The following is a 17,128-nucleotide window of genomic DNA, read 5'->3' as shown; positions in this document are numbered from 1 at the left end:
CGTTAAATCATTCTATACCTAGAAATCAGCATTTTGTTTTGAAGTAGTATTTTGCACTCACTTTATAAAAATAATACATTTTGAGATACCCCAATTGTGGTACATAATAATTCAATAATTCAAATCCAATAATTCAACATTACACATTTGTTCAGTTTATGACTTAGAGCTGCTATACTCAGGGGATGTTCATGTGAACTGCTTCCATTAGAAATGAATGCTTGTTATCTTAGCACATGGAAATAAAGGCAAGGATGCTTACACATCATTTAATTTTTGATGTCTTTTGTTATAGACTTTGGCTCAATGCTGCAGTATTTGTTGTGGTTGTTGGTTTATTTTAATATAAAGGAATTTATTGACTCTTTGTTTGTTTGTCTTTATTTCTTTGTCTTCTTTGATGTCTTTGTTTTGCTCATATTACTGTAACATGATACCGTTTGAGCAAGTGTGATAAAAAAAAAAAGACAAGCCAATAGATAGCACACTTATTGGACATTATCCACATTTTCTTTCTTATCAGTTTCCATGTTGGACAGAGGCCCTCCAGGGATGCTCTTATGAGCTATAAGTGGTCACAGCTAAAAACAGTCTATCAGCAAGCTAAGGGCCCGAGACACAGCCCTGAGGGATAAAGAAAACAGAATTCCTCTGTTTTATCAACTTGGAAAATTGCTGTAATAACACTAAAGATAAGATATTAATGCTATTGAAATGCAGTATACCATCAGGAGAGATTAAAAGTGTTAGCTCTCACTGAGATGTTTAAATAACTGTCTTGCTGTTAGGATACTGCAGGAGACACTTCAAAGTTGTTGGTTCATTTGATTTTGCTGTTGAACATTTTATAACTTTAGTGATTTGAAGAGGTGTGTGCTAATTCAAGGCAAATGTGTCACCATTGTTTTGTATGAGGCCATGATTACTTTTGACTGCTCTTAAGCCCTTTCAGTGCTATCACCAAACACTTACAGAGAGAGGATAGCAACAGTCATCTACCCACAGAGGTGCAGTGCAAAACCAAACTCTTGAATTGTCAAATGCAGCCGCAAAAAGTTTGGGAGTCAAACTTTATTAATATAATGTCAACATTTAATGTGAAAATGTGTGCTGATCTAATGACACATTCAGATCCTTATGGAAAAGAGATACATTATTTGTTGGGATTGCTGGTTGGCTCGGGGACAATCCTACCAAAGGGTTAAGTGTGAGTCTGGCTCCTGGCTGCTGGCAGGATCCTGTGGCACAAGTGGGAAGGAGTTTGCTGTTCAGTCATCATTTGCTCATATCTCAGGCATAGAAACCAAGGAGACAGTGTCAGATCTCATGAAGAAGGATTTTTCCCCACTGAACCTTTTACAAGAGAACAGTGGAGAATGTTGATCTAAATGTCATAACATCTGAAGAATTAACTCTGGAATAAATCTATATGGAGTCCTCCACATTAGTAAGTAAGTGACAATGGAAAGGAATTCATTTTGAGCTGACAGGTCAGAATTATGTAGACATGAGAACAGCATCTAAATGAATTTTTTTTTAATATGACTCTTTTTCTATATATGACTTTTAAAACAATGCACTTTAGGTAGAATGGGTAATGTCCTGCGTGGTATTGTGGCCTTCATACCGACAGAGCGATGTCAACGATTCTTGGTGGGTGACATTAAGGAGATGCCCTTGGATTGTACGCTGGATCTGAGTTGCCGTCAGTTAAGACACTTTCCAAACAGAATCTTTGTTTTTAATGAGCTGATTAAACTGTACCTAAGTGACAACCACCTGAGCAGCCTTCCGCCAGATTTGAAAAGACTGTGCAAACTACAATTGCTGGCCCTTGACTTCAACTGCTTTGAAGAGTTTCCTCTTGCTATATGTAGCTTGCCAGAGCTTAATATCCTTTACCTTGGTAACAACCATTTGGCTGATCTTCCTCAGGAAGTGGCAAAACTGAAAGAGCTGAAGACCCTGTGGTTGGAGAGTAACTGCCTCACAATTTTTCCTGAAGTGATTTGTCAGCTCCCAAACCTCAAGACACTCCATCTGGGCTACAACCAAATTCGTAACTTGCCCACTGAATTAAGCGGGCTGGAAGAGCTGCGCAGTATTTGGCTGGCAGGCAACCAGCTGAGTGAGTTTCCAGCAGTGCTACTGGAGATGCACTTCCTGGAGGTAATTGATGTGGACCGCAATCGCATTCGTCACTTTCCCTGCCTGTCCCATTTGCAAGGGCTGAAGCTAATTATCTATGACCATAACCCCTGCGTAAATGTGCCAGTGGTTGGAGAGGGTGTACGACGTGTTGGCCGCTGGGCAGACTGCTCTGATGAAGATGATGATGAGGATATGGGGAAAGTGGTGTCAGAGCCTTTAGGGGAGACAAAGGAGCATAGTCCAGAAAATGACATAAAATCAGAGACAGTGGTAGCACCTGACCTCAATGAAATTTTGTAGTACTGTATAGTCAAGCAAATCAGTAATCGGAATGTTGTACATATTTTGTTTGTATACCCAAATATCAAACATAATTTACAAAGAGTAAATTAACCTGTCCTTCAACTGATTTAGACATAAATATTGCATGATGAATTTATTGCATTTGATTAAATTATTTCACACAACCATACAATATTGTCTAGGCAAATATATACACAGGATGCAAAAGTGACATAAATATCTTTGATTTAAATAAATCCTTCTCAAAACCTGCTTCCTCATTAATGGATGCCTTAAATAACCTACATTACGAACAGATTGTATTTTATTTATATTGTACAGATTTTAGCCTGGGAATATATGACCTTTCGGCAAATTTCAGATTTGCTCTGAAGGTCCGTCTACAATCGCTAATCCAGCATGGATGTGTATTTCTTTGGAATAGAGTAAACACCTGCATTTAAAGAGAAACTATGCAGGATTGGCGATTTCATCTCCGGTTTCGCTTTACGTTTTCGCTCGTTTTATGCTTGCATATTTCTCTTCAGAGCTTCCCCTACAGCTTTAGCGTGTATATTTATACATATATAGGCTATACTGTATGTATATTTATAAATTGCAAGCGTGGTTCTTCTTGTTCCTTACGCGTCTCAGACTTCCAGATGTAAACAAGGAGCGATCGTCTCCTGCAGAAACTGCAAGGTTGCAATAGCGGATAGGGACACTGGGGGCGGGAGGAAATATTACTGTTTTCGATGAAACTGGTCAGTCAAGCAAAACAACAATTTCTGAGCGATTTTTTGACTATGAAAAAGTTGCATAGGGTCTATTTAAAACCTTGGTTTACAAGAATGCTTTATTTCACTGCTAGTTGCGCCCCTGCTGGAAGTTGTAAGTCAATTAACCTTTTCCAGACTCACTCCCAATTGCACAATTGTGACAGTTTGGGTGTTCCCAAGTTAGGCAGATTTTGGGCTCATCTTTAAATGATGCATTTTTATCTTCTTTTTATCTTCTTTGTTCTTTGTTGATGGGCTCCTGACATCCTTATGCCTATAAATGTACAGTAGCCTATACAGTATGAACAACCACAACAACAATTATGATGCTATTATGTTACTGCTGTTATTATAAATACAGCAGAAATACAAATTAAATTTAAAACAACAAAATAACAGTATAATGATACTAATTAAATTATTCTGGACCATCTAGCTTTCCCCCACACTGTTCCTACTCTAGAGGCCACTGCTCCCACCCAGTTTGGCCTATCAAATGCTTGACCTCTTTGGAAAGCTGAGACCCTGTAGTTTCTTAGGAAATAATCAGAAAATTGTGTGATGTACTGGCACAGTGTTATAGAGGCTAGAATATAGTTTTTTCTTTATGCTAGATAACAAGCATCTCTTAACTGACCACATATCAGCCCTATAGGTCACTCGGCCACTTTAGAAACACAACTGAGTCCTAGCAGTCTTGTGAAGCTGTGTGCAAAAGTAGATCGATAGCCTATAGCATGAAATATGAGTACTGTAGACCATTATTAACCAAGGTATGCTCATGTGTTTTTTGGAAACTCTGAATAGGACTTTTGTCTATCCAAAATGCATACTGACAATCAAATCAAACAATCAAAAGCCTAGAAGCATAATCTTGGTCTCAAATGAAAGGTGACACAGGTGTTCTGACATAGAATGACTACACAAAATATGGAATAATTCGGCACAAAAGTCTCTAATTTTGCATTTACTTAGTTGGTTGTGTAGCCTATAGGCTAAGATGGAACATCTGCACAACTAATAGCCTATATGGATAAAACAGCATGAAGATTCAATTTCTGATGTCTTGAAAACAGATGATGATTGAGAGGTATGGTAGACCTAGGCTTAGGCCCTAAGCCCATGTGGCCTACTAGCAAGTTTAGATCATTTTAGGCTACCATTCTAACTAGTTCTAAAAAAACAAAACGACGGGCAAGGATGACACACATGATATTTGTGGCAGTTGTCTTTTGGGAATAAATAGGCTGATTTTTTAACTGCGTGTTTTAGGCGATACTCCCTCTAGTGGTCAATGACCAACATCACAGATGTTGTCAATTTCAAACCCAAACCATCGCCGTCTGACTGCTTGCATCGCAGGTTCAACTATGGGGAAGAAAAATCGCTCAGGAATTGGGCGAAGAACAATTATACAGCTCTCTCCACCTGGACATCGCGCAGGCACGTCGGGTGGACGCGAAGACGTGTTGGGATCAGGATCAGAGGGTAGCTAATGTTAAGTTACTTCAGTAAAGATTAGTATTTTGTTGTGAATTATGCTGCGTTTGCTTATATGTTATTTGGTCTCAAATACAAAACCAGGCCTAAGATATGTGAGTGTTGCCGCTCCATGCTATTGTTAAGCAGCTAGCAGCTAACGTTAGTTAGCAAGTGACACAACCTAGCTGTGTAGGCCGCGATGTTGTTCAGATAGCCGTGTTTCTCATTGTAGATCGTTGCTAGCTAGCATGCGGATGGTCGAAGAACATACAGCTAACATGAATCGTTCGTAATCTATCGTTTAACAAAACCTGCATTGTAGACAGGTTGTAGACCACTAGTGACGCTAGAAGTCGGCTAACTTGAATCACCAAACGAATGTTGCACGCAATGTGAGATAGAAAAGAATGCTGTGGTGACCATTTGGGCCTCTTGTCAAAGCCTTACGCTTAGCTACATCTATGTAAGTTCCGATCTGTGTTGCTTCAGATTGCGCCCAATACCACTTATATGTATATTATACAAGTGAAATGTATTATTCTAGTCTGTCGTCTGACCATAACTTACTGATCTTTTAAAATAACGTTAGCTGCTAATGGTTGAAGAGTCAAGGCTAACGTTTGCCAAACCAACACGCTAGTCATTATGTTAGTGTAACATTAACGTTAGTGTTTTGTAATGTCATGCAAAAACCTGTTCCTTTGGTAAACGACGTTTAGCCTAGTTTAAATCAATGCGTTTTCAATGTAGATATTTTTCCACTATAATAGATATTTAAAAGCTATGTCGGCATCTCTCTGAACTCTGATACGTCAACGTTTACGTTAGCTGTGCATGGTTGGGCCAAGCAATTGGCGTCTGGTCTGGATAAAGCTGTGAACGGCTCACATTGCTAGCTGTAACATTATAACGTTGTTTCTGTCTGGTTGTGTCATTATTTGCCATTTTATCAGGAAATGCAACAAAATAACCATTTAGACATGTAGTAGCAGTTAATTGTTAACCAACGTTAACGGTGTCGCGACAGCCCCTGCATCGATTGACGAAGAATCTTGTCTAATAAAGAAGTTGATGTTGTACGAAGTCTATGTTATATAAGAACAAATAAATGTGTTTTTCAGACGAACAAGAAGGTGATGGACAGGAAGTCTTGAAAGAATCTATTAAAGAGATGAATTCCCCAGCAGTGAAAACCACACGTGAGTATCGCCACATCAACCCTTCCTTCTCCTCACAGTGATTCCTACCAGCCTAGTGTCTCGTGGTGATTTCCTTCGTTAACCTTAATTTTGGTGTTTGCTATTTTAGGGCACAATTATGCGATAATCTACATTATGTCATCGCTCTCTGAAAAAAGAAATGCTTGGTCAATGACAGACAACATAAAGTTAAAATATGTTTTTCGTAGGCGAAAAAATGGTTGATTTAAATGACGAAAAACCACGATGTTAATCTGATGTACCTTTGTTTATTTTCTTCAGAGGGTTTATCCCTTCTTGGGGCATATGAAGATAGTGATGAAGAGGATGGAGTGGATATCCAGTCATCTGCTCCAAAAACTAAACTCAACCAGTCAGCAGACATCGACAGCACCTTAGCTAATTTTATGGCTGTAAGTATTACACCATGTCATTTGATGCATAACCTGTAAAAAGTCATTTTAGGGAGGTAGCTCCTAACTACTGTCTGCCATAGGTCTGAAAGTGATACAAAAGCTTCAAGGGGATATCCTCTCATGTTCAACATAGGGCCCTGTTGTTCGAGGCAGACATGTGTCTCAATAACACATGGTTTTGATATTCACATCCTGTTAATGATTATGTGTGATAAACTTTGTCTCTGATACGATATAAGATAAATTAGCACAAAAATACATCCTCATGAAAAAAGATGTCAATAACGGAATATAACTGCACTAACACATTATGTTGGCATAGTCATATAGTCTCTATCTGATGTGGAAGCTGGGGTATTTCAAGAAAGAAAGAGCAGTATATGACTACAGTACATGATAAATCTTTATGCTTTGTTTGCTCACAAGTGGATGTAGTAAAGGAGTATATTATCAATCAACAATCTGATACCCATGCAGAAAAGCTATGACTGCCATCAGAATGACTATGACAATGATGGCTCTCACTAGTTCTTATTCCAATAAATCTGGCCCACTGCCTAATATGAGTATAGCTTCATAGCTGAATGGATTGGATTGAATTAGTAATTTGTTTGATTTTCCAATATCCAGTCTAGTAATTTTGGCCAAAGTTGGACTGATCCAAAGTGTACCTAGCATTTGTTTGTATGTCAAATTCGCTATCGCTCTAGGACTGTGCAATTGATCAAATTAATTGGTTACTAGTCAATATTAATTTCAGTAATTAAGAATACAACATGATCGAAATATAACAACAGTTTTGGTGCATTACGTTTTGCAGTAATGCCCTGGTTTTGTCTTGCGTACAATCCAATGCACCCCTTTTCCCAGTGGTAATGGTTGTATGCACATTGCACAACCATAATAATAATAATAATAATAATAATAATATTGAGAATACATTTTATTCGAAGCGCCTTTCATGACACCCAATCTAGGCAATTATCTCTTTAGCATGAATTTGTTTTTATGTGTTTTTCAGTTGAACTGAGTTTAGACTTAAATTCACTGTTTCTTTCAATTTTAGAAAATGGATGATGTTCACAAAATTATTGTATATTTGTGTTGAATAATTTTGATCTCAAAATCAAGCTAATTATGACTATGACTGAACTGGCTCAGTGTTTGATACTTACGGAGTTGCTTTGGATAAATGCAAATGTCATTTCATGTCATGTACAGGAGATTGATGCCATAACTACACAGCCAGGCCCACCAGATGAGAGTACTGCTGAGTGCGCTGCTCCAGCCCCTACTCCTCCACGCCCCGAACCCAAAACAGACCAGCAGGCACACGAGCACAATGGCCAAGCTCAAGCGTTCCAGTACAACACGCAGTATTCACTGGCTGGTGGTGAGTGCAGGAGGCTGTACTGTAGACGGGGCATTCCAGTTAAACTTCAAATACCTGGCATGATTAATATAAGAGGATTCAAGCAAAACTTCAATGCATTTTATGCTCAAAAATGTACTTAAGCATGATTATGCAAGGCTCTAAACAGACAGTGTCAGGAAAGGATTGACACAATTGACTCTGCATATCTTTGCATAATGTAAGATGGCTAACAATGTCGGGAAAGAAGCCCATAAATGTGTATATTGTTTGGTTTTGCTAAAACAAATCTGAAGCCAAAAAGTTATGGGTTTGATCCTTGTTTGCCACTGTTGCTTAATCACAAGGTGCTTCAGTGAGACTGTAATAGGTCTATAAATGCATAAAGGGATAAAGATCAATACCCATCTTGCGTCAGGAGTTTAAACTGTGGCAGTAGAATTGCAGAAAGCGAAGCTTTAATCATGAAAATGTTTAAAAGTTGGACTAGTTCTAAATTTTGATGGGTTGGTCCTACTCGTTTCCACTAACCCTCATGAATATCTGGCCTGTAGGCCTGAGGTGCAGGTGGCACAGGTATGCTCCCGCTGGAGTGCCATTCTGGTTTGCTCCTGTAGCTCTACAGAAAAGTGCTGTCAACACTTCAAACATGATCCCCAGGTAGCACACGTGGAACTGTAGCTGTGTTTTGTCCGGATGCGTTTTGTCTGAGGTGCTTTGGATCAAATCTGTGAACGTCAATTAATGTCAATGTGAAAATGCTTGGTTTTGCAGTTGGTGTTGAAATGGGTGATTGGCAGGAGGTATGGGATGAGAACACTGGGTGTTACTACTACTGGAACACCCTGACCAATGAGGTAGCGTGGGAACTGCCTCATTACCTGGCCCACCAGGTACAGGACCTGCAGCATTACACAGACAGGTGAGTCCACAAGGCCGAGAGAAGGAAAAGGTGTTGAGTTAGAAGGCTCCTCTCAACGTCTCTCCTTGGTCCTCGATCCTCGGTCCTCGGGCTCGTTCCCACTGATCTAATAAAAGAATGATGGGACGGCAACAATATTCTAGTCTATCCAGTGTTCTTTGTAGATCAGTGGGAATGAGCCGGAGGACTGAGGAGAGACGTTGAGAAGAGCCTAAAATCACTGACTGCACCTTCAGCTTGATGAGACTACATAAGGTATTATGGATAGTGCTGTATGAGTAGCACGGTGTGTGCGTAGTGTGTTTTACGATGAGTTCCCCTTGTGGCTCCACAGCTCCACTGTCAATGGCAACGGTGTAGCGCAGAATGCAGCATATTACTCTGAGCAGCCCGCGGCCATTTCTGTCAGCGAACCAACCGTGAAGAAGGAGGCAAAAAAGAAAGTAAGTTTTGTTTTGATCTGTAGTATTGCAGAGTGGTTGTTGTTAAGTTTGTAGTGTCTTACAGATGAAACGGTATGAAAATCTATCATGATTATAGGGATTTTTTTTTTTTTTAACTATGCATTTTGTTTAATGTCCTTTTAGGAAGTGATGGAGAGTGTTGTGGCCCTGACCAGTGAGGAGGAGGAGAGGAGAGGTGTTGCAGCCTCCCTCCTCGCACCGCTAATTCCAGATGAGGTAAAAGAGGCGGAAGAGAGATGGAGGAAGAGAGTGATTGCTGTGGAAGAGAAGATGGATACCACAGATGGGGATGATGATGGTACCCACCCCTCTGGGTCGCCTGCACCAAGAGACTTGGATAGCGTCTCCTGTAGCAACCAGCCAAGCAGGAGTCAGTCACCAGTGAACTCGGAAGCAGAGGAAGACACAATAGAATTGGAGCTGGCTCTAGAGAGGAAAAAGGTTAGACATGTATTTGGAGTCTAAAATGTCAAATTGATGAACTGTAAAATGAAAAATGTGTGTAGCTGATAGAGCAAGGGTCTTGAAAAGTGATCTAAGACGATACTGTATGATCTATGTAGGTTCCGACTAGAGTGTCTGCTAAATGATTCATTGTAAACGTGCCTTTGTTTTTGCAAAACTGCAGGCTGAACTCCGCGCTCTTGAAGAAGGGGACGGCAGTGCTGGAGGCTCCAGCCCCTGCTCTGAAGCTAGTCAAGAAGGCCCCCACCCCTTGGCCACAAAGAAGAAGTGGAAGACTTTCCTTCGTCCCCCGAGCCCAGACTCCACTAGCCGAAGCTCTGACAAGACTGCAGTGGACACACAAGACCAGAGTGACAGTAGTAAGATCAGATGCACTGATTATGATATCTTGGTCATAAAGTGTGTAGTGTTTGTGCTTGGCCTGGAAGTCAGCCTGAATTGATCCCACCCACAAAGTTTGAGGGTAGGACATTTGCCCTGGAGTCACTCCATTGAGAAGTCTCTATGCTCATATAGGATGTGTTGGGGCCTATCGGATCGTTTGGGTGGGCTGTATATGATCATGGCCAGATGAGAAACAGCGGAGCGGTCATCTACGTCACCTTAGCACGCCTGACAACAAAACCGCTGCCGCTGGAGAAAGGAGATGATTAGATTCTGCCATAGCCGCTGTTCTACAAGATATCTGACAGCGTAATAACTTTAGAAGACGAACAGAAAACGGCGATTAAGGCATTTGACGTCCTCAAATTTTGTGGGTGGGGTAAATTCGTGTTGGCTTTCAGGCTAGGTTGAAACACTCACCAAAATCAAATCCAAATGACATGTAATCAGATTCAAATTCTGATACAAATTTGAGTCTGGTTAAGCCAGGCTACCTCTATGTTCGCAATGACCAATCCTTTGCATATTAAAGGTTGAGTATGGAATTCACAAAATGGCCAGCAGATTTTGAACTTTGAACAAACACAACTCCAGTCCCTCCCTTCATGGACGCGCATTCATGCACAAGCGAGAATTCAGATGTGTGAGAGCGAGCCAGGCTAGGCACTCTTGAGCTGTATAAAATGAAATGCCAGCTTGGCGTCTGTACAGCACTGTAAAAGCACCAATTAGGCTACCAGCCCTTTTGTGTATTTTAATACACCAAAATAACATTTGATAAATGAACCTTACATTTTTCAGTAGCCATAGGTGTGTATATTTGAACAGAATCTAGTTTGGTTCTTACCGGGGCGTTAACCTCCTGAATAGTGCTGGCCTCGCCTATTCCACTGTAGCTCCAAGCGGTTAAGTTTCGGTTTTATGTTTACAACTTTTGCTACATAGCTTATTTATTATTTATTGCGTAGGTGCTTGAGTTTCCGAAGGTATCCGCTGTCTTAGTTTGTATAGAAATGAAGTGACACATTACATATAGCAAGAGGGGAACATAGGGGATGTACAGCAGGCATAGGCAGCAGGCCTAGTTGGTTTCGTTTCAGCACTGGCTCGCGGTCACCAGCTTTGAGTATGTGCATGAAAGGGTCATGCGTGCGGAGGGGGAGGAAGAGGAAGAGGAGGAAGAGCGTTAGATTGACGAACGAGCTATGAAATGATGGTAGAGGCAGGGTAAAGGATATTATTGGCTGGAGTTTTTCAAGCCCTGCCCGTTCCACAGATGATTGACGTGTTTCATTTCCATTTCAGTGCTTCCGACTCGGTGGCTGTAAGTGGGTTAGGAATAGGATTTCAAGTGATTTTGCAAAAATGGCCAAAAAAGCTAATTCCATACCCTACCTTTAATGCACCTGTCTAAAATGTAAGCATTTACATCAGCACAGCACAAAACATTATCCATGTTTCCAGCATGATATTGATCAATCTACTGCCTTCTGTCCAGCACATTCCAAATCTTTGGACAAGCCCGATGAGGATGACAAGGAGAAGGTTATCTCCAGATTGCAGCCAAAAGAAGAGGAGGAGCCTGCAGACCTCAAGGTAGAGCTCATTATCGCTTGGGTTGTTTATAGCACTACAGTAAGAGAGTTGCACGTCATATTTTGTTGGGGTGTACTGAATCTGACATGTTTTGGTCTACTGGTGCTTTCTGTTTGTGGACGGTGAAAAGGGAATAATTCACTCATTCTATAGTTGGAATGCTCTGTCAAACGGGTTAACTTTGAAGGGACTTCTAAGCTCAACACACTCAAACTCAATATGATCTTACAAAAATAAATGTAGACTTTTGAGTAGGTTTGCAATGTTTACGGTACTTGTAATGTTTATGACCTATGGTGTGCATTCATGCATCTCACCAGACACCATGTACATAATTTTATTGATGCATTATAGATTCGTGAAAATCAAACATATCTTTCAGGTTGATTTTGTGGGCATATACAACTTACAACTTTAACGGTTGGGCAATGCTAGTCTGTAGCGATTTGCATTGAGCTCAATGAGCATCAAACAGGCTAATAGGCCTACTGGAAAAAGCACCATGCCAATCTCTAGCTATGGTGAAGGGTATGTGATGATGTGGGGCTATTTTAATTCCAATGGCCAAGGAAACTTTATCAGGATGCATAATATCCTGGATCCATGAAATAGCTGGCCTTTAAAAATAGAATTCTGCCTGCCCCTATGTTAAACCTATGTGTTAAATTCCCATAGGGTTACATAGGGGGTCAAATACTTTCTTCCCTTAGCATTTAAGGAAAACATTTATTTATTTCCGATACATTCTTCAATCACAAAGAAAATTGGTGTCCTTGGCGTTTTGATTTTTACAATGTTTTTTAATTAAGGCATTAAGATCAATTGTCAAATGATGATTTTACATTCCTGTTTTAGCATGGTATCAAATACATGTGCTCCCCACTGTGTGTGTGTGTGTGTGTGTGTGTGTATATATATATATATATATATATATATATATATATATATATATATATATATATATATATACACACACACACACACACATATATATATATATATATGCTACAAGGGTTTCTTCTGGTCTGTTTGCTAACCAAAATGTATTATTTCTAAATTGAGTATTTCTCAATAATGATGGTGGCAATAACAAGGTGACTGTGGTGTTGATTTATGTCATCTTGTTCTCAGTTCCAGATTGGAGAGCTTGCCAACACTTTAACCAGCAAAATGGAATTTTTGGGGATCAACAAAAAGGCCATATCTAACTTTCAACTCCTTTTGCTACAGACAGAGGTGAGCTGTTGTTAAGACACTGGTTGAATAGTAGGGATGCTCCAATCGATCCATCATTATTGGCCGTTATTCACTCAATAGTTAAAGTGGCTCAAGAAAAAAAGGTCTGAATTCAAGTATGCCAAACCAAGGGCCAAAGTATTCAGGATTAAACACTCATACACCCGCAAACATTTAAAAATGCAAAAATAATCATCCTAACACTAATTTCTATATCTGAATTTCTATATCTGACTTTCTATGCCCATCCGGTGATCAGTGATCGATATCGGCAGATACAGATTTCAGCTAATCAGTCATCGGCCCCAAAAACACTGATTTGAACACTGAGTTGAATAGACATTGTTAAAATAGCATTTCAGTTATTGCTGTTTTGACACTTGTCTACCCCTCCTTCTTTTCCCCTCCCGACTGCTTCCTCCTCCTCCCTGTCCCCTCTGCAGACGCGCATAGCAGACTGGCGAGAGGGTGCGTTGAATGGATCCTACCTCCGGCGCAGGCTGCAGGAGGCTGCCGAGCATATAAAACATTATGAACTTAACGCCACCCCTAAAGGCTGGTCCTGCCACTGGGACAGGTACGCGTTCCTTACCTTTCACATCTTTCACCCCTCCCCCGCCCCTCCCGCACAACTGTGACCTCTGATATGATTGCCCTTGATAGCGGGCAGAAAGTAAACCCTGACCGTGATGTGCTCACATACCTAAAAGGGGAGTGTCAACGAACGGTGGATTTTTAAGAGACACTTGAGGTGGTGGTGCGCTCTAGCTGACGTAAGGGAGCATCAAAAATGGCCGGCCTTCTTGGCCAAGCAGAACAGAGAGGAGCCCCCTAGACTGTCCTGTCGTGTGTCAGAGGACAGAATTTTTGTGGTAGCTCGTAGCAGAGGTGGTTGCGCGTGCGAAAGCTTTGCACTTTGCAGGACTACTGCCCCCCCACAAATGCAGGAGATTGGGTTACACTGAGTGACTTCCTGGAAGAGGGGCGTGTCACAACCGAAGACTGCCTTGACGTGGAATCCAACAGGTCAGACAAATTCTCTTACATTGTTTCATACTGCTTTTACATGATGCCATTGTAAAGAAAAAAATCTCCTGTTGCCCCCCCTGCGCGTTTTGAAGATGCTTTCTCTCGGCATCTCGGGGGACTGTGTGCTTGTCTGTGTGAGTATGATTTCAAACTGACTGTGTGATGTCAACAAACTTTGAACATGTCATGTCAATCAGCTTTTCAGGCCCTCCAGGGAAATGTTTTTTTCCCCCCCATTATTATTTCTATTTTTTTTTAATTTTTTTTTTTTAAAGAAAAACATTAGAGGGTGGGTTGCCAATTGGTATCCCCAGCATCCTTACCCCAATCCTCCTGGCTCCTATGTTGGGCTGGAACATACCCTCCCAACACATCCTACACCTCAACCACAATTCAGTGGGGTAATACAGACACCCCCTTATTTTCCTGCTCTGGTGCAAGTGGTTGGTTGGGAGTGCAGCTTTTGAGATGCACCTGTGTCTCTGTCTCTCCACCTCTAGAGAACAAAGGAGATACTTCTATGTGAATGAGCGGACCAATGCCTCCCAGTGGGACTTCCCCGTAGTGGAGGAAGAGGACGAGGGGAACAAACCAGCCAATTCCAGCAACCAGCCAGATGGAGCAGCACTGAGCAACTCCACCAGTGCCCCAACAGGTGCACACTCCACTGATCTTATGTTGCAGTCACATCTGAATCTGTTATTGTATGGGAGAAATGCTATTGAACGTTTAGAATTAACTTTCCCCTCATCTATTGCCTTAGCACCAACATCCAACTGGCCAGTGGCTCCAACCTCGCTGCCTCCCCAGCCTCCACAACCACCTCTGCCTCCAGATGACCCCCCTCCTCCCTCTGAGGCACCGCCGCCTCCCCCGCCACCCCCAGAGTCACCCCCCCCTCCTCCCCCTCCCCCCCTCAGTGATGATGGAGAGATCGAGGAGGTGGAGATGGAGGATGAGGAAGGAGAGCCGCCTGCCCCTGGAACAGAAGACAGCAAGGTCTGTGCTTTAATCATCTTAGCTTTAGTTTGTGAGGTGAGGCTTATGCAGGTGTTCTGTTATTGCAAGATCAGTGAGTGAGCTCATGCACTGCAAAGCATCCTCAGCAGAAAGTTACTAAGGATAGACTGAGACTTTAGAAAGGTGTGCATTTCTTCCTGTAGGTCAACTGGTTGACCAAGGTCATAGGGAGCATACCTACTGATTAGCGTTTCCATATTTGTAACATACTTTAAGATATCTTGACAAGACTCAACGAAATGATTGTGTTTGTATGTTGCAGGCTGCAGAAGCAGCAGCCTCTTTGGGAATCACGGTCAAAGCTCAGAAACGCAAAGCCCCTGGCAGTGGGCAGACTAACAAAACAGTCACCATTGGGAGCAGTCCTGTCCTTTATACCCAGTCATCTACCACAGCAGGTGAGGGTTGAAGTGTTAACAAGTGCACAATTGGTCCTGACAGGCTATATTGCCATATTAAGGCTGTAGTCTATAGCTACACAACATTTCTAGAGTGTTTACCCATATAACCGTGGTTGACTCAATTTAAGCAAATAAAAATACAAACCATTAGTTGAAAATGTAAGATAAAATGACCTTACCATGTAATTCCCAGTATCACCATTATCATAACTAAGTAATCTTAAATGTACTTTTGAAGTCAATACAATTAATATTCTTAATACAATAATATTATTTTGGTAATTAACAAGATTACATGTAACAGACAAGTTCACAGAAAAGTAGTTGTACAATTTGAATATTTCTAATTAGCCGTTTTCAAACAGGTTTTCCGCACATTCTGCAATAATTGCTTTCCGCATTTCTGACGGTAGCGGACATTCAGACATGAAGCATATATGCAGAGTGTATACGGCCAACTTTTGTTCACAACTAATTTAGGAATTTCCATCATTTGGGCTTTGGATCGCTGGGCAGATAATGACGCCTAATAAATGCGGCCACGCTGTCAGCTGTGCATGCCTGACAGCGGAAGAGTGTAGTTTTTACACCGAGTATGGAGGAGGCTACAGCCTTGCTGCATTACCTGCAGCGTGTTCGAGAGATGGAACTGTTCAGTGACATAAGGTGCTTTAAATACACGTAATACTTCCCTTGATCATCACTGACAAGTGCAGATTTTTTCCGCGATTGCATTCACATAGAATCTGTGGCGGCAACATTACGGAAACTTGACTAGGTCTGTAGCAGTTCCGGTAGTAGATGTAAGGACATATGAATTCAGACAGCACAACAAAAAAACCTTTGCGTAAAAAGTCTGTGAACATTGCGGAAATACACGTCTGTCTGAAAGCTTGACACAAAAGCTGCAGTATTTTCCTGTTCTCATGGCCTGTTTTTAATCTGCAGCCCCTGTGTTGGCTGGAAGTGCCTATTGGGGAGTGTCTGCTGCGTGTGTGCTCCCTGAGGCTGCCGCCCCCCCAGCTCCTCCAGTTCAAGCCCCGCCTCCAGCCTCCCAGATGCCAGCTCCTCCGGAACCAGAGGCAGCCAAGGCATTGCCCGTGGACAAGACCAAGAAGGCTAAGAAGGAAAAGGTGTGTTTGAGAATGGCTGTGATTTGTTAACCTGACTTTCGCCAGATCCTGTAGTTCGCTGTCTGCTTCACACAAGGATCTGGGACTTCTCGATAGGAGATGTATTTCTGAAGGCGGGTCATTGTAAAACATCCTCGCATGTGATTCGATAAACCACTTGCCTGTTATCTTGAATGACGTACTAGGCTTCTTCAAGCTCTTGCCAAACCCGGTCGGAAGAAGAGTAAAAACATCCTTGCCACCAATAAATGTCTTCAAAACTATTCTCTGTTAATCTTTTAAAGAATGAATACTCGATAGATTCGACAAAACGGTTGAAATAGCAGAATCAATGTCAGCACAAGACTCCTCGCTGCGTGCCGCCATTGTTATTTGAATCAAACACTCGCTTCGGCGCTCCTGATTGGTTGCTTATTTTTTGATCACTGGCCCAGGGGTTTGGATTGCCCTCGCGTCCAGACCCTTGTGTGGAGCTCAGCCTCTGGTGGAGCATGGCGGAACTACAAGGGTCTGGCGAGAGTCAGGCTAGTGATTTGTGATCCTCCACAGCGAAATCAGTCACATTGTTAAAATTTTCAAAATTACAGTCATTAAGTTTTCACGAAAGGGAATAATCAACCTTCAAAACGATACCCATATCTAATGAATTGAATGTGATTTTACTGAAATATAAACATTCAAAGGAGTTGAGTTCATCCTGTCATGCCAAGAGAGAAACGGAGAAATCTGCCTCTGAAGTTGACTGTCGGCTCAACACTCACGAACGCTTTGTAAGGTCGCAGCTACTTTAAGATTTA

The 17,128-nt window shown here is 41.6% G+C and overlaps 2 protein-coding genes across 4 annotated transcripts in view; both read left to right on the top strand.

Moving 5' to 3' along the window:
• Positions 1-1,307: 1,307 nt before the first annotated feature.
• Positions 1,308-2,660, top strand: lrrc10 (leucine rich repeat containing 10). 2 transcript variants are annotated; one of them, XM_062548183.1, is made up of 2 exons: positions 1,308-1,447; positions 1,586-2,660. In XM_062548183.1, the coding sequence occupies exon 2, from the start codon at positions 1,591-1,593 to the stop codon at positions 2,449-2,451; it is 861 nt and encodes a 286-aa protein (XP_062404167.1). In that variant the 5' UTR covers positions 1,308-1,447; positions 1,586-1,590; the 3' UTR covers positions 2,452-2,660. The 2 variants fall into 2 exon arrangements, with proteins under 2 accessions (XP_062404167.1, XP_062404166.1); XM_062548182.1 differs by having other exon boundaries at positions 1,308-1,451.
• Positions 2,661-4,554: 1,894 nt separating this feature from the next.
• The window catches only part of fnbp4 (formin binding protein 4), a 29,230-nt gene continuing 16,656 nt past the window's right edge, over positions 4,555-17,128 (top strand). Inside the window, exons 1-15 of one of the 2 annotated variants that reach the window (XM_062546708.1) lie at positions 4,555-4,700; positions 5,816-5,893; positions 6,176-6,306; positions 7,531-7,702; positions 8,456-8,603; positions 8,938-9,046; positions 9,191-9,508; positions 9,696-9,891; positions 11,415-11,512; positions 12,644-12,748; positions 13,192-13,325; positions 14,278-14,432; positions 14,541-14,776; positions 15,060-15,195; positions 16,147-16,331. In XM_062546708.1, coding sequence (XP_062402692.1) covers positions 4,583-4,700; positions 5,816-5,893; positions 6,176-6,306; positions 7,531-7,702; positions 8,456-8,603; positions 8,938-9,046; positions 9,191-9,508; positions 9,696-9,891; positions 11,415-11,512; positions 12,644-12,748; positions 13,192-13,325; positions 14,278-14,432; positions 14,541-14,776; positions 15,060-15,195; positions 16,147-16,331 — 2,319 coding nt within the window. In that variant the 5' untranslated portion in view covers positions 4,555-4,582. Of the gene's footprint in view, positions 4,701-4,962; positions 5,158-5,815; positions 5,894-6,175; positions 6,307-7,530; positions 7,703-8,455; positions 8,604-8,937; positions 9,047-9,190; positions 9,509-9,695; positions 9,892-11,414; positions 11,513-12,643; positions 12,749-13,191; positions 13,326-14,277; positions 14,433-14,540; positions 14,777-15,059; positions 15,196-16,146; positions 16,332-17,128 lie in introns of those variants that run through there. The other variant, XM_062546709.1, reaches the window with a different exon arrangement.

Source organism: Sardina pilchardus, chromosome 10 (assembly GCF_963854185.1).
Source record: "Sardina pilchardus chromosome 10, fSarPil1.1, whole genome shotgun sequence".
Classification (NCBI taxonomy): domain Eukaryota; kingdom Metazoa; phylum Chordata; class Actinopteri; order Clupeiformes; family Clupeidae; genus Sardina; species Sardina pilchardus.
This window is presented reverse-complemented; position numbering and strand designations above follow the sequence as displayed.